This window comes from Girardinichthys multiradiatus, chromosome 24 (assembly GCF_021462225.1).
Source record: "Girardinichthys multiradiatus isolate DD_20200921_A chromosome 24, DD_fGirMul_XY1, whole genome shotgun sequence".
In the NCBI taxonomy this organism is placed as follows: domain Eukaryota; kingdom Metazoa; phylum Chordata; class Actinopteri; order Cyprinodontiformes; family Goodeidae; genus Girardinichthys; species Girardinichthys multiradiatus.
The window spans coordinates 19,673,290-19,697,928 of record NC_061816.1 but is presented as its reverse complement, the minus strand read 5'-3'; the positions used below and the strand labels follow the sequence as shown (position 1 = coordinate 19,697,928).

The following is a 24,639-nucleotide window of genomic DNA, read 5'->3' as shown; positions in this document are numbered from 1 at the left end:
TACGGATGATTTTGGCATACAGCTCATGAAAACCCAAAATTCCTATCTCACAAAATTAGCATATCATTAAAAGGGTCTCTAAACAAGCTATGAACCTAATCATCTGAATCAACGAGTTAACTCTAAACACCTGCAAAAGATTCCTGAGGCCTTTAAAACTCCCAGCCTGGTTCATCACTCAAAACCCCAATCATGGGTAAGACTGCCGACCTGACTGCTGTCCAGAAGGCCACTATTGACACCCTCAAGCAAGAGGGTAAGACACAGAAAGACATTTCTGAACGAAAAGGCTGTTCCCAGAGTGCTGTATCAAGGCACCTCAGTGGGAAGTCTGTGGGAAGGAAAAAGTGTGGCAGAAAACGCTGCACAACGAGAAGAGGTGACCGGACCCTGAGGAAGATTGTGGAGAAGGGCCGATTCCAGACCTTGGGGGACCTGCGGAAGCAGTGGACTGAGTCTGGAGTAGAAACATCCAGAGCCACCGTGCACAGGCGTGTGCAGGAAATGGGCTACAGGTGCCGCATTCCCCAGGTCAAGCCACTTTTGAACCAGAAACAGCGGCAGGAGCGCCTGACCTGGGCTACAGAGAAGCAGCACTGAACTGTTGCTCAGTGGTCCAAAGTACTTTTTTCGGATGAAAGCAAATTCCGCATGTCATTCGGAAATCAAGGTGCCAGAGTCTGGAGGAAGACTGGGGAGAAGGAAATGCCAAAATGCCAGAAGTCCAGTGTCAAGTACCCACAGTCAGTGATGGTCAGGGGTGCCGTGTCAGCTGCTGGTGTTGGTCCACTGTGTTTTATCAAGAGCAGGGTCAATGCAACTAGCTATCAGGAGATTTTGGAGCACTTCATGCTTCCATCTGCTGAAAAGCTTTATGGAGATGAAGATTTCATTTTTCAGCACGACCTGGCACCTGCTCACAGTGCCAAAACCACTGGTAAATGGTTTACTGACCATGGTATCACTGTGCTCAATTGGCCTGCCAACTCTCCTGACCTGAACCCCATAGAGAATCTGTGGGATATTGTGAAGAGAACGTTGAGAGACTCAAGACCCAAGACTCTGGATGTGCTAAAGGCCGCTATCGAAGCATCCTGGGCTTCCATAAGACCTCAACAGTGCCACAGGCTGATTGCCTCCATGCCACGCCGCATTGAAGCAGTCATTTCTGCAAAAGGATTCCCGACCAAGTATTGAGTGCATAACTGTACATGATTATTTGAAGGTTGACGTTTTTTGTATAAAAAACACTTTTGTTTTATTGGTCGGATGAAATATGCTAATTTTGTGAGATAGGAATTTTGGGTTTTCATGAGCTGTATGCCAAAATCATCCGTATTAAGACAATAAAAGACCTGAAATATTTCAGTTAGTGTGCAATGAATCTAAAATATATGAATGTTAAATTTTCATCATTACATTATGGAAAATAATTAACTTTATCACAATATGCTAATATTTTGAGAAGGACCTGTAGTTAATCTGTCTTCTTGTTTCACCTGGTCACACTCCATATATACACACCTGTTCAGTTATTCATTGCGGAAACATTTTCAGATCATGCTCATGTCTTGTTTTTTCAAATCATGATGTCTTGTTTTTCGGATCATGCCATGCTTGTCTCGCCTGCCTGTTTCTGTTTTGTTCCTGCCTCCTCTGTGAGTGAGTTTTTGTTTTTTATTCATTAAATCCTTTCTTCACTTACCGTCATCCTGCCTGCTAGTCTGCATTCTGGGGTCCAACGCTACACAAGTCATAACAGGCCCAGGACTTTCCATTTCCTAATTCTCTGCCAATCCTTTATTGATTTAGTTGCATGTTTTAGGTCATTCTTGTGTTGAGGGATCCAGTTCTGCTTCAATTAAAAAATAAAAATTCAGATGGTTTCACATTTTCCTCAGGCACCCTCGAGATACACAGTACAGTTTATGGTAAATCCTATGATGGTGAGCTGGCCAGATCCTGCTGTTGCAAAGCTTTCCCTAACCATGACACTTCTACCTCCATGCTTAAAAGTTGGTATGAAGTTCTTTCCCTGGAAGGCAGTATATGGTTCATGCCAAACATGCCCACTGTTCTGGTGTTAAAATAATTCAGATTTAGACCAATCCGTTTAAAGAACATTGTTTTAGAAGTTCTGCTCTTTGTCTACAGTCTCTCTGAAAAACTTTAAGTCTGGCCTACATGTTCTCCAATAAAAGTGAAATTTAATGCTTGTACTTATTGTACAGGCATACTGTACTCTCATATAGACAGAAAAAAAGCAATTGCCTGCCATAGGTCCCATAATGACATTTAGGGGTTTTTGGAGACTTCCTTTAGTATCTTGCAGTCTGCTTTAAAGGTGAAGTTGCTATTTTCCATACTGTGGAATGGCTGATTACACATTCTTCTGAGATCTCAAATCCCATACCAGACTACAGTATGCTTTCTAATTGTCCTGAGACAGCTCTTTAGATCTCTCAATGGAGTTTTCTCTCACTTCAACAGTCAGGAGCACCAAACTAACTGTCTGACGTTTTAAAGAGGAAACCTTCCTCCAAAATGCTGAGTAACAATGTTTTCATCATGTGCATCTGATGTAATCCGTCAGTGTTTAATTTGAGTCATTTTAAGGGGGAATAAATTGAATTTTCATTACATTATACAGAATATTTATAAATGGTCTGCACTTGTATAGCGCTTTATCAAGTCCCCAGAGACCCATTCATACACACATTCACACACTGACAGTGGTACACTACATTGTAGCCACAGCTGCCCTGGGGCAGACCAATGAAGGTGGGGATGCTAAACACAGGCGCCACTGAGCCCTCTGACCACCAGCAACAGGCAAGGTGGGTGAAATGTCTTGCCCATGGACATAACAACTGAGACAGAGGGGGTTCAAACCGACAATCCATCGGTTACGGGACACATACATTGGGTGCCAGATTTGTTCACATGACTGTATTTACCATTTGGTGTCTATGTCTCCAGTGTTTGTTACCTTTTCATTCCAACCTTGCATTTCAACCCACATCCCGCTCCTTTCGACCTACCTAACAATGCGTGCTTATGTATCAATCATTTTGTGTTCACCTACCTAATTGTTTTAATCATTTTTATGTAATTCCTCTTCTTCAGCTGTCATTGTGTGTCTTTATATCCACAGGAAACGAGGAGACGCCGTCTGGCTCCTGTTCACTGCTTCCTCCCACACAAAATCTATGGTGTTATTATACAAATCTACAAAATCATTGAGCACAGCTTTAGGTGGAGACACTCTTTGCTTTTTATGCAGAGCTTTAACGTTGAAAGACAGCTCAAAGGGACACTCTTTTTTGGCATTGTATTTTACAGTCAAATTATGTTTCTTTGATGCACCTAAAGGTAATAGTTATCTCTGCTAACTGTAAAGAAAATCCATCTTACACATTTAAAGCTTGCCTGGCAGACATACAGCTCTAACCTTTGGAGGTTTATGAGAACAGAAGGCCATAAAAGAGTTGAGTGGAATAATGAAAGGGAACATTAAAGCATTTAGTGATCTAATTCCTCTTTCCTGAGTTTAATAGTACCTGTGGGTCCTCTCCTTGGTTTCAGATGTACTGGTCAAATGGTGGAATACAGCAGTGTATTATAAAAACTGCCTCAGGTTAGGTAAATGAATCTGTGTCTTGACTCAAATGTACATTTGCTGTGTCACCAAATTTTCTTTTGAGAGCATAGCTCAGATAATAAATGTTCATTTTTTCTTTTTTTTAACCGTGTCCTGTCCGGCAGAGTAGCGCTCAGAATTGTTTTCTGAGTGCCAAGAAATTACCCAACAGATTTACTTTGACAAGTGGAGCATCACAGCTAATGCTTTAAAGCTCTGCTTGATATTTATAAAATAAACTTTATTATAAACTTCTTTGGGAATATTTCAATTGTTACGGACACGGAGACTGAAATGAAAAGGAAAAAAGAAGCTCAAAAAAGAGAGAGATGGGGCAAAAGGGAAAAAGGGGAGAAAGGGAGGAAAGAGTGGAGGAGAGAAAGAAGGATGAAGAGATTACACCCTGCTTGCTTATACACCTGCAACTGTTTTTTTTTTTTTTTTTAACAAAATAGTACATGGTACTTATGAATGTAAAATGTTCTACTGAGAGGTGCAGCCCAATATAGAACATCTGTGTATCTGTAAACACCTGAAGTTTAACACCTGTGAGTATGAGTGTGGACGCGCTTTTGTATACAAGGTTTCTCCACAAAAATATGCAATAGCAAGTGTGAGGACCCAAAGACCTGCCCCATGCTCCCCGGACGGACACTGAGGAGATCCGAGCCACAGACATCCAAAGGCCTCCCCAAAGCACAGGAACCCCAGGAGAACCCGGGACACACCACCCTCCAAGCAGAGGCCCGTCAGAGCCCAGGGGGCCAGGACCCGGCAAGCAGCCAGCGGGAGTGAGCCAGCATACACCAAAGCACCCAGCCCCGGACACCGAGAACCACAAGTACACCAGCGGGCAGAGACTCCAACCACCGGCAGGTAGTGTGGCGGGGAGGAAATAGGCCCCCCATAATATGGGGGGGCCTAAGTTGATCCAGGAGAGGGAGCAGTCCAAGACCCAACCTGTCACAAAAAAAAACAGGCACACACAGTCCCAATTACCCACTCCCACCCTCATGCATACACATAAAATCCCTCGCACCCATCGTAAAGACAAACAACAATGGACGTCATACGCTCACTCACACTCCCCATGCATACTCTATACTCCCAAGTCCAGGTGCCGGTACCCCCTAAGGGCAACCAGCCACCGGACCCAGGAGGTGGTCCCCTTCCCTCCTGGGGCACAGACAGGCAGACAGCGCCGGCACCACCCAGACGCGGGTGACACCGGCCCGGCCCCCGCCCGTCCACCCCGAACCCAGTCCTCAACAACCCCCATCCACCTCCGGAGAGGGGGCTTATACAAAAGAGGGGTCCACATGGCTCAAACCAGCCCACCAACCAGAACCCCCCCCCAGGACGGAGCAGTCACGACCCCCCAATGAGCTCAGATCCCAACCCCATAAGTCTCCCACCCCCAGTGAACCCCAACATGAACCTCCCCACAGGGCCACCCGCAACAAGGACACCGATATCGATCCCCCCCTGGACACGACAGCCAACAGAGAAGCACACCGCCAAGCCCGCCCAACCCCCCCAGACAGCACCAGCAGCCCACCAGTCCACGAGAGGGTTACATGCACCAGCCAGGTACCTGGGCCATGCAGGACAACTGCTCCAGGCCAAGCACAACCCGCCAGCCGCCCCGGTGCAGTCACAAGACATGCTCCGCCGCCCCATCCACCTGACCGCCAACCGCAGCCCGGCGCCCGACCATGGGCCAGAACCACATAAGGAAGCAGTGGAAGAAGGCCACGGCAGCACCAGTTACCGGGCACCTGCCAACTCCACCCCCAAACCCGGGGGGCACCCCAGCCCGCCGGCCACCCACACCCCCGCGTGGCGCACCACGGCCCACCAAGCAGTCCAGCCGGCCAGCCCCTCCACCACAGCGGGGCCACATCCCAATCAACGCTGGCTAAGACCCCCCTATTGGAGCCTGGAACCCCCCCAGCCAGCAGACCAGGGGCCGAGATCCAAGGGAACCCAAGCGATCCCGAGAGAGTAAAAACGCCAGCCCCAGCACCAGACATTCCCCAAGACCCGACCCCCAACCCCAGCCCAGACCTGACTAGAGGGCCCACTCCCTCTCCCGGCCTCCGACCACAGATGGGAAAACATCGAATGGGGGTGTGAAAAGACCCCAAGCCTGCCTCCACCAGCTCAAATGTGGTGTTGATGCGTGTTGTTGTAGTGAGCATTTAAAAAGAAAAAACAGTGGGGAAGAGGGTCTGCCACCCCCCCCTCCACTCCGAACCCTCAATGTCTAAATGTAATTAAACCCTTAGAGGTGAGCGCAAGCACCAGAGGTTAGGCTACTAGAATATCCTCCCTTTTGATGCCATTGAGTGCGCCCACCCCCAAGGCCCTACATGTGAATGTCATGAAAATGTTATAAGTGAGAGTATCCAAGTTGTACAATAAAATTGGGGCACAGGTTGCCATGGTACCGCAGAGATGGAAAACCCTTGCAGCACTCCAATGGCGCACCCGCACCCCAAGGCCCTACATGAGTGGTAATGCAATGGAGCCGGCGGAGGGAGGTTTCCGGGGATGGGGAGGGAAGGACTGGGGGGCAAACCACTCTCCCAGGGAGCCAGCTGGCCAGGCTGACCCCAATAGGCACCCCCGTTTGCCAAGTCCCAACAAAGGAGGGAGCCATAGGTACATCTGCCAGACAGGGAGACTACCAGGCCACCACCCCGCCCACTACCATGCCCAGGGAAAGACGCTGGTCCAGCAAGCCAAAGGGTGCCACAGAAAGGCCCCAGCACACGTAGCAAAGAGGCCACACCCCCGTTCAGAGACGCAGACCCACCTACATCCAGGTCAGCCAAGCAAAAACGATAGAGCCGAGCCAGACCGCAGATCCCCCCGAGCTAGCGCCACAGCAACACCACACATCCTTCTGTGCATTCGTAGGGGCACGGCGAAGACCACTAACCCCAATTACACACAACCCACCAGGAACCATCCAGCAAACGAGCAAACACCACCCCAGCACAAGGCCAAGAAGACAGACGCAAGCGCAGAGCTTAGCGACGCCCGCCCTGCCGCACCCAGGCCCGGAGGTCAGAGCCACTGCGCACAGGACCAACGCCCCAACACCACAGCATGCCATACAGCGGAGGACGGAATGCAGCAAAGAGCACCCAAAGCAAAAGCTGCATACACACTCGAACCATGCAGACCCCTCCGAACCCCCTCCCCCAGACACAAAAGGGACTGGCGTCAGTAACCGGAACCAAGACAAGGAACCAGAAACCGAGCCGGAACCACCCAAGACCAAACAACGCCCACACCCATCCAGGGCCAACCACCCATCCCCACCCCAGAAGGAAACCTACACCCACACCAACATTCGAACAACTCCCAGAGCACATAAGACATTGGACACTCAGGTTGACCCTGCCCCACCCCCTCCCGCAGACCCTCCACCCCGCCAGCAGAATTACCTAAAGGTGATAGTTAACTCTGCTAACTGTAAAGAAAATCCATCTTACACATTTAAAGCTTGCCTGGCAGACATACAGCTCTAACCTTTGGAAGTTTATGAGAACAGAAGGCCATAAAAGAGTTGAGTGGAATAATGAAAGGGAACATTAAGACATTTAGTGATCTAATTCCTCTTTCCTGAATTTAATAGTACCTGTGGGTCCTCTCCTTGGTTTCAGATGTACTGGTCAAATGGTGGAATACAGCAGTGTATTATAAAAACTGCATCAGGTTAGGTAACTGAATCTGTGTCTTGACTCAAATGTACATTTGCTGTGTCACCAAATTTCATTTTGAGAGCATAGCTCAGATAATAAATGATCATTTTAAATATTTCCCTCTTATGTGTAACATGAAATGTTATTTTCTGTTTTGGTTGATGCACATTTTAGGTATTAATTAGATTGGGCTGCGAGGTTAAAATCTAAAGTGCCTGAGGATTATGCAAGACGAGGTAGTGTATATATCATCCTCATTGTATATTATTGATGCAGACCTGACTCATAATGGGTTGCTGTTTAATGCAGTAAATAAATAAGTTAATAAAGCTGGTCCTTACCTGTGGTGAAATACAAGTTGAGCGTGTTGACTGGGAGTTTTGAGGGGCTTCACATAAATTGCATATTGTGACCGTCTCCTGTTAGTCGTTACCCCTTTAGCTGAACATGCTAACATTTTCATTTTTCTTTGGGTCCGTTTAATTTTTCTGCTGTTTTTGGTTTATTAAAAGGCAACAAATCTTAATGTAGTGCGTGAACCAACCCCTTGAACTTCAACTTTAAATTTTCAAAGACTCTTTGCTCTCTGGCTCACTTCACCTAACCAGCTGAATTATATAAATTAGATAATAACAAAGCATCATTCTCAAAACAGTAAGCTAGATCTTAATATAACTGATTCATTTTCTTTCTATTTAACATAATCAATAATTACCTGCCATGAAAGCTCTGAATGTAAAGCCTACTTCATCCTGTCAAAGGATTGCATTAGTAAATACTTTGAATGTGTGAATCAACACTTAGGAAGCTTTTTATTTTTAGTCAACAATATATTTTTATTGTAGTAGCATATTTTTGAAGCTGTACAACCTCCTAGAGAAATAATTCTTTTCATTGGCTAATTTCCGACTATATTTAACAAATTGCTAACTTTGCACAAAAGTCCAGTTGTGAACAGTTCACATTAATTATACCAAATCCAAACGGTCGAACCTCCAGCCATCCACCGTTGGAGTCCAACAGAAATGTTTAGGATTCCTATGTGAGAGTCGGCGGATTTGTCACACAGGAACATTTCCGGTTCCTGTGTGACAAATCCGACATTTTTCTCAAAAATGCGGTTAGGTAATGAAACTCCTAATTAGCCCTTCAAAATAACGTTCCTCTTGAGATTAGAGAATTAAACACAAGTGATAACATTAAGGTTAATTTTTAGCCTTATTTCATTGAAAAGGAGTTCCAGTTACTGTTTACATGTAGTTGTCTTGTTTATTGTTTGCTTTTTCTGTTACTTCTTCATAAGTAATAGTAGACATCTTTCATTTAGTCCATACTAGATGAGACTTTCCCTTTATAACTTTTAGCTTTCACTAAAAATGAACCATAATAATTTGTAGAAATCTTCTTTTCGTTCAGTGCAGTTGTGTCTCACTACAAATGTTAAGAATTCATCCTAATGAAATTAATTTTACTGACTGATCTGATTTTTGCTAACCATTGAGATTATTTGAGTTATTGACATAAAGTCATTTAGACCACCTGGTACTGGTTCTATCATTCTTAAATAAATTTTTTGATACCATTTTAGTATGTGCAGAGAGCTGAAGCTTGGCAGAAAATTGACAGATCTAGCAACTGGCATTCTTGTAATTTTGCCAAAGACTCTTACATTTTCAGCTTTTTTAAGAAATTTTGTGAAATAAATCCGACTTCAGCATCAACTTTCAGCTAATTTTAGCTAACACTCTCATCTTTAAACACACCATGTTGCCATCTGTTGAATTGGCTAGAAGTACACATTTGCTAAGATAAGGGTTTGCTGTGTGTGGGAGCTCAGTTAATCAACCTGTAATCCTTTGTGAAAGCAGAAAATAGCAGACATTTCTCTTTGCTTTAATAAACGATATCTGTGACACTACATAGAAAATTACTTTTATTTCACAAATCTACTTTCAGACATCATTGTTGACCTACTACAGTCAAATCAAAAAAAAAATACCTGGAATTTCTCGAATATAGCAGTGTTAAAAAATGACTGCTGTGTCCCAGTGAACACAATATATCGTCTATCAGCTGATAATTCTTGTCTTGACTAGGCATTGTGTTAATGGCCATTTGTGATGGCCGGCATGGGCAGTTACCCATTAGAAGGGGAGTACAAAAACAGCAACAAAAAAAAAAACCAAAGAAAATAACAAAGAGCATCTCGATTACTCGATTCCCACTGCATGTATTGCATTTTTTGAAATCCAGTCAGTAAAGGTGTTGCCGGAATATTTAAATAAATTAGATCTTTCTGTTTCTGTGGGTGTTTGTATCAGCTCAGCAATCATAGACAGGAGAAAGAGTAACTAACAGGAAATCACAGCATGACCTTGCTTGGTCCAGCTTTGACAACCAGAAAGAATGCAAAGCAAAAAGACAAAATATTTAATTAGTGGAGGGTGTAGTGGTTTGGCGAAGAAGGTGCTCGCCAATGGCATTCATGCTAAAACCGCCACTGCCTTGTGTTATGCATTAATGCCCAAGTTCAGCATTCTATAGAAAATGTCATCATTCTTCAGCAACTTTCAGCTGAACTCTTTGTGAATAAAATACAAGCTCAGTGTGTCAGTAAGTCATGTTCTCCATGAGTGCTGGGACCTCTGTGATGACTGTCTAAGGAATGGATTTTCAGCCTCATTTGCTCCAGGATCCCTGTTTTCAGGGACCCAGCCTCGAGGAGGTGGACGCTGTTTCTCACTTCCTGCTTGATTTTCAGAGACAACATCGTCTTCATCTTCAACAACTCGATTTGAGCTGCGTCTCGTCGGTGCAGCAACTGCTGTTTTACGTCCTCTGAGGCTCGAGCCTGAAAACCTCTCACCCAGGCGGTTTTCTCCAGAAGATGGTTCCAGAAGGTGTACAAAAGCAGCGGGTGGCTCACCAAGACTCCCCTGTTCTTCGATGGTGTTCAGCCTCCTCATCGGAACTAGGGAGCGGGGTGAGGAGCGTGGAGACATGACATGCCAGAGGACTGCAGGTGATCCTCCTCAGGAATTGCTAAGGGCAAACAAATAATTAACCATTAATGAATTTCATATATATGTGCCATAACCAATCAAGGGAATCAACATGAAGATCAAAAAAGCCTTTAATAGCTCACCGTGACTTCGTCTTCTGAGAGCAAAAGCAGAATCCACATTTCCACCATGTTGGAGGGAGTAGTACCTCAGAGACCTGGAGATGTTATTTACTGGCTAAAAGAGGTAAAAGAGAGAAGGAAAAAAAAAGTTGGGGAAAAAGTTATTTTAGAATTTTTTTTTTCTTTACATTTCTCTTTACAGAAACACAAAAAAGCCCAACATAAACCTGTTCCAAGAAGCTTTCCGCACGGAGGCCGCGCCGGATGCTTGAATGTCGGCGAATCAGAATCTCTCTGGCTCGGCTATCATCTGGTAGACTATATTTGCTGAAAGCCGTGGTCTGGAAAACAGAGTCAGTTACATTTGCAATGTGGGGACAGGGACCTAGATTTAGATATCACGATAAAGCAAATACATCAGTTTGTAAACTTTCATAGCTTTTGTGCAACTTACAAATCAACTCAAAGTATTTTTAATTATTAGTTTTATAAGTTTTAATTAGGTGTTTTCAATTATTGCTCTTCTAAACCACAATACCCTGAAATAAGATAATATCCGTTCTTAAAAATTCCCAATGAGACTGTTGGATACTCCACAAATTTAAGTGTGTTCCCTATTTTCACCAGATACTCCTGACTTTGTCCCTGTCTTTAACAGATACCCCATGGTTAGTCCTCATTTTCTGTGGATATCCCTGTCTTTGTTCCTGTCTAATACAGATACCAGAGTGCTTATCTCCACTTTCACAGAATACCCCGGTTTTCGTCCCCGTTTTTACCAGACACCCTAGTCCCTGTCCCTGTTTTCATAGGAAACCCCTGGTGCTTTTTCTTATTTTCACCAGACACCCCGGTAATCTTCTCCTTTACTCCAGTGTGTTTTCATCAGATGGATCTGAAGTCCCTGTTTTTTCACAGGATACCCTAGTGCTTTGTTTCTGTTTTCATCAGATACAATCCTGCTTTTTTCTCCCGTCTTTAGCAGATATACCAGAACTTTATTCCCTGTTGTAACACAATATCCCAGTGCATTCAGAAGATAACCTGGTGCATACAAATAAAGTTAGTTACATAAGATTTATTAAATATATATTATTCCAGAACCCAGAAGAGGCTTTTTTGTGAGGTTGTGCAAGGGCTTCAAAGATGTGGAAACAACATTTAAATATGAAATATGATTGTTACCCTTTGTCGAATTTTGTACATATTCTTGGACAGGATGTCATGCATTTTCTTAATGTCCCCAGACATGAACTTCTTTGGCCGAGATGCCTCCTTCTTCTCATCGCTACAATGAAGATGAAAGCAATAAACAAAGAAGAAAAGTCATTAATGTAATGATTTATCATTACTGTTATCATCAAGATGGACAAAGAAGATGGCAGCTTCCATCTTGATGGAAAAAAACTTCATCAGCTGCAGTGAAATTATATTTGGTATGAACATATGCATTCAGTTGATGCACTCCTTAGAATATTGATTATACAGTTTCAAAGTCTGGCTCGAAGGGTTTTTATCTACTGTTTTATTGAATTAGGCATTGCTATATGTAACATGGGTCCAGTTCTGAACTTGTTACTGGAAAACAGTTTTTACATTTGCATTTTTAAGACCTCAGAGATAACAGAAAATCTGTTTTAACTGCAATTATTGTTTTCCTTTATTGGCTATTTTGTTGACCTGTTGAACTTTCCATATTTCGTATTCACTAGGCACAAAGGTGCACTTCTAAAATTTACTTTATATATTTATAATGTCCCAGATCAACTAAACTCTGTTAAATAAGTTGAAAATTTTATGACGCACTGTAGGGAAACAATAGATGGGGCTGCGCTGATGTCTCCCATCGGTGTGTCCAGCAGCTCAATGACGTTGTGAAGCTCCAGCTTCTTGTACAGAGACACTATACTCGACTCAGCTCGGCTGTCTCGCAGTAGGATGCGTCTCAAAATGCGATCGTTGAACTTTTTAAACCTTCACACAGAAAATAGTACAATTTCAGACCTTCATCTGCATTATCAGGTATATTTTGGATGATTCAAACTTAAAAAGAATCTGAACTTGTCTTTCCAGTAGTAGTGACCCCACTGTCCACACAAGTCCTCAATTCCACAAATAAGGTGCTCCATCACCTGGAAAAACAGGGAAAATGAAATTATACACCTGGTGTCCCAGTTTATGAAAACAGACCAATAAGAGACAATGAAAGCTGCTACTTGCCCTGGTATGGATCTCCACATTGATAGTATTAAGATCTTTGTTGGTCCTTCTGATCTTTATGTACTCAACTATGGGACGGATGCTGATGCCCTGCAGATGAGAGACAGAACCAAAGCAACTCAAAGAAAGTGCAGAAACTTTAGTGGAACTGGAGAGCAACTGGCTGCCCTGGATTTGTCCTGGACAAATGCATTCCACAACTTTCAAACTTTCTTTGTCAGAAATGTAGCAGCTGCGTCTTATTTTCTTTCCACGTGTGTTTTTGTCTTTCCCATAAAATGCCAATAAAATATATTGATGTTTGTGGTTGTGATAAAACAGACAAAGTTTAAGAGTAGTGAAGACTTTTGCTAGGCACTGTAGAAGCTTGAGCCTTAGAAAACGCCCATAAGAGTCAATAAGTAGAGAAAATGACTAAGAAATAAAGCAAAAATGCATGAAAGACTCAGAAGAACTGTGAGGTTGAGTTTGCCAACCTGGATGAAAACTGTGAATATGATAATGGCGATTGAAGCAGTGACAAACAGGTTCCTTCTGTTGATGTTGTCCCCCAAAGTGAAGACCAGAGCGAAGCAGATTGCTCCTCGCAGGCCTCCGTATGCCAGGCCAAACTGGTCCTTTAAACTGAACTGGATTGTCCTGAACGGATTAATAATCTGGGTCAGCACCAGAATACCTTTAGAGAAGGAGGTAGCAAATGATTACCCTGATTGTTTTGAGTTGTCAAATTTCTGGACACAGTGAGAAACTAAGCTTCTCACCAAGTCCTCTCCACAGGAAGGCAAAGAGCAGCGTAAAGAGGATGAACGCCCAGTTCCACTCATGCTCAGATGTTATGGTAACCACACCCAAGAAGAAGAAGATGAGCGTCTCAGAGACGGTAGCCAGCATCTTGACCGTGTGGCGAATGGTGGTGCAAGATCTTTGGGAAACGTTTTCCTCCACGTAAAATTTCATGGTAATGGCACACATGATGTATGTAAAATAAAAGAAAAACATTAATTTCATATAACTATATAAGTTCTTTATTTCTCTAGAGGATGAAGCCCTCTGTAAACAGTCAGGTTCATTAGCTGTAAGCTATAATCATTGAAATTAAAATAAATAAATACCTGATCACTAAAATAGGTCACTTTGAGTATTTTAAAATCCATATAACATACGAGTTTCCTGTTTTAATTTAATTACTGCAATAAATTAAACTTCTGATGATGTTCTTATTTGCCTTGGTTCTTGTGTCGGCAATGAGTAACTCCAAAGAAAAGAGAGCGGTCAACATAAATCTTAATCAAAATTGCCTCAGAGGCAGGAGACTGCTGAGAAGAACATCACAGCATAGAGAGCAGTTTTCTGGATCAATGGGACCTTCAAGGTTCACCGACAGGGAAGTGATCAGCAACAACAGGGTTCTCCTGATGAGTGCACTGCACTCATTTTGTGCAGAGCTTGTTCAGCTGTGGCTGCAGACAGGTATAGTGTCTATAGACTGCAGGATGTTCTGTCTTAGGAAAAACGCCATTGAAAATGAATGACCCAAAGAACAGAACACTGATTTTTGGACCCGTTGCAAAGTAATTCCGAAGATCTCTTCCAAGAATCCTATTGAGAACCTGCAGTCAGTTCTTAAAAAGCAGGTGAAGAACAGAAACTAACAAACTGGGATGGAACATCTCTAAAAATACAAACTACAATAAATTTATGACCTATTATTTGATTTCAGTTCATATACATTCTTTTATAAGGTCCTCTGTAGAAAGATAGCTCCCGTTACTCCAATTTTTAAAGATCTCTGCCTGTTGATCTGATTTTAAGGACCTGCTAATGACCTTTAAAGCTATTTATGGTCCTATTCCCTTAAACTGCCTGTATCATATGAGCCATCCAAATCTGTAGTCTTCTAAAAAGGTGTTTTGATAAAACCCAAAGTAAGAATAAACATTCATGGTTAGGCATCATACTCGCCTCATCTGCACAGCTAAGGGCAGCAGAGATCTTTAATGTGTCAGGTTGTATGGATTTGAAGTGGGCCCAAAGTATAGACATGAGCATGGGATGAACGTAGATTATTAATAATAACATTGAAAACTTACAGGGGACCACAAGGGGAACAGGACAAGGAACGGGGCCGAGAAACAGGCAGGGTAATGGAGCGACAGAGGAATCCAGCAATGCACTATGAAATCTAGTAAGCTTAAGTACCAAGGGAGGTGTGGAGAATGACATTGAAAGCAAGTGAGATAATCAGGGGATTATGTGAAGTAGCCTTTGTTTTAAATCGCCTCCTGTTTGTATTTGTTCAAACCCAAACACTAAGAAAACAAGACTGGGTCATCATTAGGAAGGTTTTGGTCCTTTTTGTCTACATAGACCACATTTTCTAAAGGTTGGCAGCTCATGTATTAGCCCTCAGATTTGAACTTTGTCTAATTTTGAGCATATAATGACCAAAAGGTTTTTAGACTGTATGGAATAAGCTGTTTAATTTCAGCTTCTTTTTTTCTAATGTATTAAATTGTAGTATAATGTTTTTGAGTCTATGCTTATCTCCTACCACAGAAAACTGAATGATGAAAATGAGTTTTTCTTTTCACAGATTTGTTTGTTTTTCATTAAAACCTTTGAGAGCCACTGCAGTTCTTTTCTGCGCAGGGTGTTGTCATCTGACAACACACTTGTCAATTCTTAAACTTCCATCACACTCTGAGGCTGGAAAGTTATGTGGAAGAACAAGTTTGTGTTGTAATGTTTAAGGCATAAAGAGGGGAGCTGTTATCTCCATGAGATTGCTGCAAGTGGAAAAAAAACAAGCCCACATGCCTCAGGGTGCTGTCAGATTCAGGGATCAAGATCCATACTGGCCAAAAAATTTGCTATTTCCTCTGGTAATAATGCAACTTCAAGCCTAAAGGGGTGCAAAAACTGAAAATGAGACAGAGTGGTTGAAAAGCGCTTTTGCTTTGGAACTTAAATAAGGGTTTGAATCTGACTGGCATCAGGTTTGGCAGGTTTGCAGTGACAGCAGTTGTGTTTTCACTCAACTTACGCCATGACACTGGAGATGGCGAACAGCTCCGCCACCAGGTAGGCCAGGTAGCTGAACATGAAGACGAACAGGGGCTCGATCTCCCGCACCCTATTTGTGAAGCGGGAGGTGAACGCCGCCACGAAGCCAAACAGGAGGCCGAATAAGACGCCGCCGACGCCCACCACGAAGAACCGGGACACACCGAGGAACACATCTATGGAGTTGACTACTGGCATATTGGCCAGAAAGGCAAACATGCTGTAGAGGACCTGGAGGGGCGGAAAACGTGCATTTCAGGGCCTACCTCTTTTACAGGGTTTTACTGTCAGAAGATTATTGGTAGTCTAAATTGAAAAAATAAAAAGATATTACCCAAACAGAAACATGGTTCTCGTGACTTTTGGAGAGGAAACAGGCCCAAAGCATCATAGGATCTCCACTGTACCTAACAGTGGGCATGAGGTGTTTTTCTACATATACATTTTTTGTTTCAGGTCCAATAAGCAGAATGGCCACCTGACCATACAGGTCCTTCTCAAAATATTAGCATATTGTGATAAAGTTCATTATTTTCCATAATGTCATGATGAATATTTAACATTCATATATTTTAGATTCATTGCACACTAACTGAAATATTTCAGGTCTTTTATTGTCTTAATACGGATGATTTTGGCATACAGTTCATGAAAACCCAAAATTCCTATCTCACAAAATTAGCATATTTCATCCGACCAATAAAAGAAAAGTGTTTTTAATACAAAAAACATCAACCTTCATGGAGGCAATCAGCCTGTGGCACTGCTGAGGTCTTATGGAGGCCCAGGATGCTTCGATAGCGGCCTTTAGCTCATCCAGAGTGTTGGGTCTTGAGTCTCTCAACGTTCTCTTCACAATATCCCACAGATTCTCTATGGGGTTCAGGTCAGGAGAGTTGGCAGGCCAATTGAGCACAGTGATACCATGGTCAGTAAACCATTTACCAGTGGTTTTGGCACTGTGAGCAGGTGCCAGGTCGTGCTGAAAAATGAAATCTTCATCTCCATAAAGCTTTTCAGCAGATGGAAGCATGAAGTGCTCCAAAATCTCCTGATAGCTAGTTGCATTGACCCTGCCCTTGATAAAACACAGTGGACCAACACCAGCAGCTGACACGGCACCCCAGACCATCACTGACTGTGGGTACTTGACACTGGACTTCTGGCATTTTGGCATTTCCTTCTCCCCAGTCTTCCTCCAGACTCTGGCACCTTGATTTCCGAATGACATGCAGAATTTGCTTTCATCCGAAAAAAGTACTTTGGACCACTGAGCAACAGTCCAGTGCTGCTTCTCTGTAGCCCAGGTCTGGGGAATGCGGCACCTGTAGCCCATTTCCTGCACACACCTGTGCACGGTGGCTCTGGATGTTTCTACTCCAGACTCAGTCCACTGCTTCTGCAGGTCTCCCAAGGTCTGGAATCGGCCCTTCTCCACAATCTTCCTCAGGGTCCGGTCACCTCTTCTCGTTGTGCAGCGTTTTCTGCCACACTTTTTCCTTCCCACAGACTTCCCACTGAGGTGCCTTGATACAGCACTCTGGGAACAGCCTATTCATTCAGAAATGTCTTTCTGTGTCTTACCCTCTTGCTTGAGGGTGTCAATAGTGGCCTTCTGGACAGCAGTCAGGTTGGCAGTCCTACCCATGATTGGGGTTTTGAGTGATGAACCAGGCTGGGAGTTTTAAAGGCCTCAGGAATCTTTTGCAGGTGTTTAGAGTTAACTCGTTGATTCAGATGATTAGGTTCATAGCTCATTTAGAGACCCTTTTAATGATATGATCATTTTGTGAGATATGAATTTTGGGTTTTCATGAGCTGTATGCCAAAATCATCCGTATTAAGACAATAAAAGACCTGAAATATTTCAGTTAGTGTGCAATGAATCTAAAATATATGAATGTTAAATTTTCATCATTACATTATGGAAAATAATGAACTTTATCACAATATGCTAATATTTTGAGAAGGACCTGTAGTACACTGTTCCAGCTAGTCCCTTCAAAGTTAAGCAAGCTCCACCTATTTTCATTTGTGATAGCAGGAGAAAAGGGGTTTTTGTTAGCATCCCTCCAAAGGGTTGGAATGCAGCCTTGAAAAGTCTGGAAAATTTGCTTTAATCATTTTCCAGGTTTGGATAAGTAGGAAAATAAAACAGAAAAATGTAGGTTTGAGTTTTCAAGCAGTAAACCTATTCTATTATTTGAAATAATACTTTCTTGCTTTGATTAGTATTGAAAATTATGAAACTTGTTTAAGAAATAAATAAATAGTGAAAATTATGAAGTATGGTATAAAAAAACGGACTGAACAAGAATAAAATGGATTTACCCTAGATTTGCCATAGTTTTAGTGTTTTAGGAGCAGCAAGATGGCCCTTTAAAAAAACGTTTTACATGAAGATTTTTGGAGGGTTCTGTCACTCAAGGCCACTCCAAAACATTTTTTCAAAGGGCCATCTTGCTGCTCCTTTGCTCTCTAGACTTACTCTGATCAAACCTTTAGACGTGTTCAGACCTATGTGTGCTTTTAAAACTAATTTCTGAACCTTTATAAACAGATTTAGCAATACAAATATACACTGCTCAAAAAATAAAGGGAACACTTAAACAACACAATATAACTCCAAGTAAATCAAACTTCTGTGAAATCAAACTGTCCACTTAGGAAGCAACACTGATTGACAATCAATTTCACATGTTGTTGTTCAAATGGAATAGACAACAGGGGGAAATCTTTGGCGATTATCAAGACACACTCAATAAAGGAGTGGTTCTGTAGGTGGGGACCACAGACCACTTCTCAGTACCTATGCTTTCTGGCTGATGTTTTGGTCACTTTTGAATGTTGGTGGTGCTTTTCACACTCGTGGTAGCATGAGACGGACTCTACAACCCACACAAGTGGCTCAGGTAGTGCAGCTCATCCAGGATGGCACATCAATGGAGCTGTGGCAAGAAGGTTTGCTGTGTCTGTCAGCATAGTGTCCAGATCCTGGAGGCGCTACCAGGAGACAGGCCAGTACACCAGGAGACGTGGAGGAGGCCGTAGGAGGGCAACAACCCAGCAGCAGGACCGTTACCTCCACCTTTGTGCAAGGAGGACCAGGAGGAGCACTGCCAGAGTCCTGCAAAATGACCACCAGCAGGCCACAAATGTGCATGTGTCTGAACAAACGGTTAGAAACCGACTCCATGAGGATGGTATGAGGGCCCGACGTCCACAAATGGGGGTTGTGCTCACAGCCCAACACCGTGCAGGACGCTTGGCATTTGCCAGAGAACACCAGGATTGGCAAACTCGCCCCTGGCGCCCTGTGCTCTTCACAGATGAAGTTGGCGGATGCTTTAGTCCAGGTCTGGGAGGAGATCCCTCAGGAGACCATCCACCGTCTCATCAGGAGCATGTCCAGATATTGTAGGGAGGTCATACAGACACGTGGAGGTCACACACAATACTGAGCCTCATTTTGACTTGTTTTAAAGGACATTACATCAAAGTTGGATCAGCCTGTAGTGTGTTTTTCCACTTTAATTTTGTGTGTGACTCCAAATCCAGGCCTCCATTGGTTAATAAATTTGATTTCCATTGATGATTTTTGTGTGATTTTGTTGTCAGCACATTCAACTTTGTACAGAACAAAGTATTCAATGAGAATATTTCATTCATTCAGATCTAGGATGTGTTATTTGGGTGTTCCCTTTATTTTTTTGAGCAATGTATATTCTGTGCGTTAAATAACTTGTGTTTAGATAATTTAGGGTTTTAAAAAAGTGTTACAGACTCCAAAGTATTGTGAATATAAAAACAAATAGTGAAATAAAAGGCCGCTCTTTACCAAAAAGCTCAATGTGAAGCTAACCTCAGTATTTTGTTCTTTTTAAAATTTTTACAACAAACAGATTATAAAACCCAACTAATTATTTGTTTTTTTTATCAAAAATCAAGAAAGTCTTTGAAAGTAGAGTCTGAAATGGTAGAACAGAAAATGGTAGGAACCATTGATTTTTTTTAATTGCAGCTAACAGTGGTTAACTGTGTTGAAGCTAAGTAAAATTATCATGTTCTTGTAGAGCCTTGTGTCACCATTCCAGTTGTTTGAATATGGTATATCAGCCTTATTTGAGTGATATGTTGTCCTGTCCTTCCCATTTCGAGAAGTGGTCAAAAGTAATGGGCCTCTGTGTCACATCATATTTTTATCCGGGGGGAACAGAAAGCTATGGATTGATTACTCGTACTGAGACGCTCTGCAGGAAGAGTAGGAGTCAACTGTAAAATAAGCTCCTAGACATCGATATCCTGTGGTTTGCAAGTCTATTCTGGCACAAGTTGAACTCACAGGGCATCAGGGTTCACACAGAGTCATAGTCATAAGATAATCCAAACTATCTGGCCCAACGAGTTTGGATTCTGAAAACTAGCAACACAAACTGTCTCCCGCCATTATCACTCACCACGGTGACAGCATCACTGAAGAGACCCTCTCCAAAAATGACTATGTAGGTCTGCTCATTGACTCCAATGTCATTGAACACATTGAGAGCTGCCACGGGGTCCACCGTAGAGATAATGGAGGCAAAAAGCAAGTTCTCCTGCAGTAATATGAGTGGACAAAGAATCATTTGTATTCTTAGGTGCATCTAAAGCAGGTATTTTAAATACAATAGAAGCAGTTGATACTGTACTACATGATACTGTAAGGGTTTCATGACTGACCTGCAGATTAATGTCTTGAAGCTCAAACACTTTCAACTGGCAGATGGCGAATAGGGAGATGCCTATGGTGATGCTGTTCCACAACGTTCCCACCACGGCGTACCACAGCACCGTCCCAATGTTTTCAAAGAATGGCCTTGTGGGTATGAAGTAGCCACTGTCCAGGATGATGGGTGGCAGCATGTAGAGAAAGAAGACATTGGAGCTGAGAACGGTGGGAGGCTTCTCCTTCACCGAGTGGAGTGCATGATCGCCCCAACTATGAGGCCGATGTCGATGAGGAGGCATGATTCTGGGATCCAGATGGTGATTTTTTGGTAAATGTGGAATCCTGGATGGAAGAGACAAAGCAATTCAAGGTTAAACCTTGAGATTATCCACAGTCAGAAAAACCTGTCAGCTTTTCTACATACCAATTTTGGAAAAGGAAGCCAGCAGTACCCACAGGGTAAACTCAAACGGGACCTGGATCCAAGCGTAGTCCACTGTAAACACTGGAAGGTTGCTCTTATCCTCCTCTGGAAAGGCCCGAGGTTCCTCAATATCATTGTGCAAAGATTTGACAACCTTGAAGTTTACTGACTCTGTTGGTTTTGGTTCCTTGAGTTCAAATTTTCCAGAAGTACAGCAAAGAAAGAGCACAAAAATCATGCAAACAACCCCCCTCTTAGTCCTTGTAACTGGCAAAGCAAATCTCTCCATTTCTACAAGTCAGTGTGGATGAAAAGCTCTCAAAAATCGTTTAAATTTATCTTGGACTAGAAGCTCTCTTTTTGTCGTAAAACCTGTGCAGGTCTTGAATCACTCCCATGCATTCCTAGTTCCATCCAATGTTGGAGTTTCATTTAAAACTAAGAAAAGAAACAATCGCTCCTACCACAGTCTCACAAGGACCTGGACTAAAGTGTAAATCTGGTTTCAGCAATTGCTGAACCTGTTTCACCCACATGCCCTACCTACTGGGTGGAGCTGCATGTTAAAAATGACATAAAGAGGGAACAGCAGCACTGTCTGGCTGTCTCAGATAACAAACACTCCCATGAGTGAAGAGCTGGGACTCAGGATGAACTCGAATATAAAGCTTTAAGGCCCACCTGGAAAACTGGTATTGAGATCTGCAGTACCATATGAAATCCACATGATGGCAGCAGAGCATAGTTCTGTGATTTGCTAAAGGAAATGGGTTTCTAATTTTAATGTGACTGTTACCAGTTATTATGACTTACGGCAATATTTGCCTCACTGGAAACCTTTAAAAAGTTGAAATGAATAAAACGGTAAAGAGATAAGTAGCATGTTTGTTTCAGGGTTTTTTTAACAGGTTATGTTGGGGGAAAAAAAAGTTATACCACCATGATCAAAGAAATAAAGTAGATTTCTTGATTTAACTAACAGCTAGAACAAGTTAGCAAACTGATACAAGCTAGCTACAGTAATGTGAAAAAAATGTTTGGCTGTATGCAGATTTTTTCTCTTTATGCTTTTTTATCTTCTTAAATTTTCCAATTTATCAGATCAGAATCAGCTTTATTGCCAAGTTCGTACATACAAACAAGGAATTTGACTCCGATACACTTTGCTCTTTTGTTCTGTTTTTGCATTACAGAATATACAAATTTACAATTTACAATGTACAATATACACATATCTAACAAAAAAGGTGCATTTGCAACATCTGTATGCTGTTGTTCTGTACTCTATTAAATGTTCATCAGAGAAGCAGCCTGGGGGAAGAAACTGTCTCTGTGGCGGCTGGTTTTAGTAAACAGTGCTCTGTAGCGGCGGCCTGAAGGTAAAACTCTAAACAGTTTATGTGCAGGGTGTGTGGGGTCTGCAGAGATTTTAGCAGCTCTTTTCCTGACCCTAGACCTGTATAAGTCCTGGATGGAGGGAAGGTCAGCCCTGATTATTCTCTCTGCATTCCTGATTATTCGTTGCAGTCTGGACCTGTCCTGTTTTGTGGATGAGCCAAACCACACTGAGATGGATGAAGACAGGACAGACTGAATGATGGCAGTGTAGAAGATGACCAGCAGCTCCTGTGGAAGGTTGAACTTCTTGAGTTGCCTCAGGAAGTACAGTCTCTGCTGGGCCTTCTTTCGAACAGTGTCCATGTGTGAAGACCATCTCAGGTCCTCAGAGATGGTGGTTCCTAGGAACCTGAAGTGGTCCACGGCCGATACAGTGTTGTTGAGGATGGTGAGGGGGGTGTATGGGGGTGGTGTTCTCCAAAGGTCCACCACCATTTCCACAGTCTTGAGTGGGTTGAGTTCAAGGTAGTTCTGACCGCACCAGTGTACCAGCCGATCCACCTGCTGTCTGTATGCAGACTCATCACCGTCCTGGATCAGTCCAATGACAGTGGTGTCATCTGCAAACTTCAGGAGTTTCACGGACGAGTCCGATGAGGTGCAGTCATTTGTGTACAGAGAGAAGAGGAGTGGGGATAGAACACACCCCTGGGGGGCACCAGTACTTATTGATCTGGATCGGGAGAAGATGCTCCCCAGTCTCACCTGCTGCTGTCGGTCCGTCAAGAAGCTGTTGATCCACTGACAGGTGGAGGCTGGGACGTTGAGCTGGGTGAGCTTCTGGTGGAGGATGTCTGGTATGATGGTGTTGAAGGCCGAGCTGAAGTCTACAAACAGGATCCTGGCGTACGTCCCTGGATGGTCGAGGTGTTGCAGGATGAAGTGTAGACCTAAGTTAACAGCATCATCTGCTGACCTGTTTGCTCAGTAAGCAAATTGCAGGGGGTCCAGCAGGGGGCCTGTGATGTCTTTCAGGTGCTTCAACACCAGCCGCTCAAAGGACTTCATGATCACAGACGTCAGGGCTACAGGCCTGTAGTCATTTAATCCTAGGATGGTGGGTTTCTTGGGAACCAGGATGATGGTGGATCGTTTGAGGCAGGAGGGGACCTCACATTTCTCCAGTGACTTGTTGAAGATCCTTGTGAAGATCGGAGCGAGTTGATTTGCACAGGCTTTCAGACATGATGGGGAGACGTTATCAGGTCCTCCAGCTTTCTTTGTTTTCATGCGCTGAAAGAGCCTGTTTACATCTTCCTCTGAGATCTTTAGTGCAGGCAGAGGATCTGATGGTGGGGGGGTAGCTTTATGTGAGGAATTTGTTCCTGAATGGGATGTAGAGGGGATGATTTGAGGTGTGAATGGCTTCTTGTCATGTCTGCAGTAGAAGCCATTCAGATGGTTGGCCAGGAGACGACTCTGTTCAGGATAGGTGGAGGGGCTCTTGTAGGCAGGTTTCTCAGACCAGACCATACAGCTGAAGCATCACCAGTAGAAAGGCTGTTCTTAAGCTTCTCACAGTAGCTTCTCTTGGCTGCTTTGATCTCTTTTGTTAGTTTGTTCCTGGCCTGCCTGTACCGCGCCCAATCTCCATGCTGTGAGCTTCTTCCTTATCCCTGCGCAGATTCCTGAGGTGTGGAGTAAACCATGGCTTGTTGTTCCCAAAGGTGCAGAAAGTCTTGGTCTGCACACACATGTCCTCACAGAAACTGATGTATGATGTCACCACATCAGTTAGTTGGTTTAGGTCAGTGGCTGAAGTTTCAAAAACAGTCCAGTCTGTGCATTCAAAGCAGGCCTGTAGCATCTGCTTTGATTCCTCAGTCCACTTCTTAACAGTGTGAACCTTGGGTTTGGAAGCTCTTATTCTCTGTCTATAGGTTGGGATGAGGTGGATTAGATAATGATCTGAAAAACCCAGAGCAGCCCTGGTAACAGCATGATATGAGTCCTTTAAAGCTGTGTAACAATGGTCCAGTGTGTTTTTGTCTCTGGTGGGACACTTAATATGCTGTCTGTATTTGGGGAGTTCATTTGAGAGGTTTGCTCTGTTAAAATCTCCCAGTATTATGATGAAAGAGTCCGTGTATTTTTTCTCCAGGTCTGTAATCAGCTCGGCAAGATGTTTTTCAGCAGCAGAAGTGCAGCCATGCGGTGGAAAATATGAGCCGATTATTATAAACGAGGAAAACTATCTCGGTGAATAAAACGGTTTACAGATTATGGAAAATGACTCCAGATCAGGACTAAATGTTTTTCCCAGCACTTTTACGTCTCTGCACCAACCTTCGTTTATATAAAAGCAGATTCCGCCTCCTCGCTTCTTACCCGATAGCTCCGCGCTGTGAT

General features: G+C 43.2%; 1 protein-coding gene and 1 pseudogene across 1 annotated transcript; one reads left to right on the top strand and one right to left on the bottom strand.

The window, feature by feature from the left end:
• Window positions 1–5,303: 5,303 nt before the first annotated feature.
• On the top strand, window positions 5,304–7,179 carry LOC124861201 (extensin-like). The gene is made up of 3 exons (XM_047354733.1): window positions 5,304–5,644; window positions 6,563–6,711; window positions 6,830–7,179. Exons 1-3 carry the CDS (start codon window positions 5,304–5,306, stop codon window positions 7,177–7,179), a joined length of 840 nt encoding a protein of 279 aa, XP_047210689.1.
• A 2,094-nt stretch (window positions 7,180–9,273) lies between these two features.
• On the bottom strand, window positions 9,274–21,463 carry LOC124861255 (annotated as a pseudogene).
• Window positions 21,464–24,639: the final 3,176 nt, after the last annotated feature.

Coding starts and splice junctions, on each gene's coding strand:
- LOC124861201 (XM_047354733.1), top strand. CDS start 5,304: ATGCTCCGCCGCCCCATCCACCTGACCGCCAACCGCAGCCCGGCGCCC. Junction 5,645..6,562: donor ACCCAAGCGATCCCGAGAGA/GTAAAAACGCCA, acceptor GTGCATTCGTAG/GGGCACGGCGAAGACCACTA. Junction 6,712..6,829: donor TGCCGCACCCAGGCCCGGAG/GTCAGAGCCACT, acceptor CGAACCATGCAG/ACCCCTCCGAACCCCCTCCC.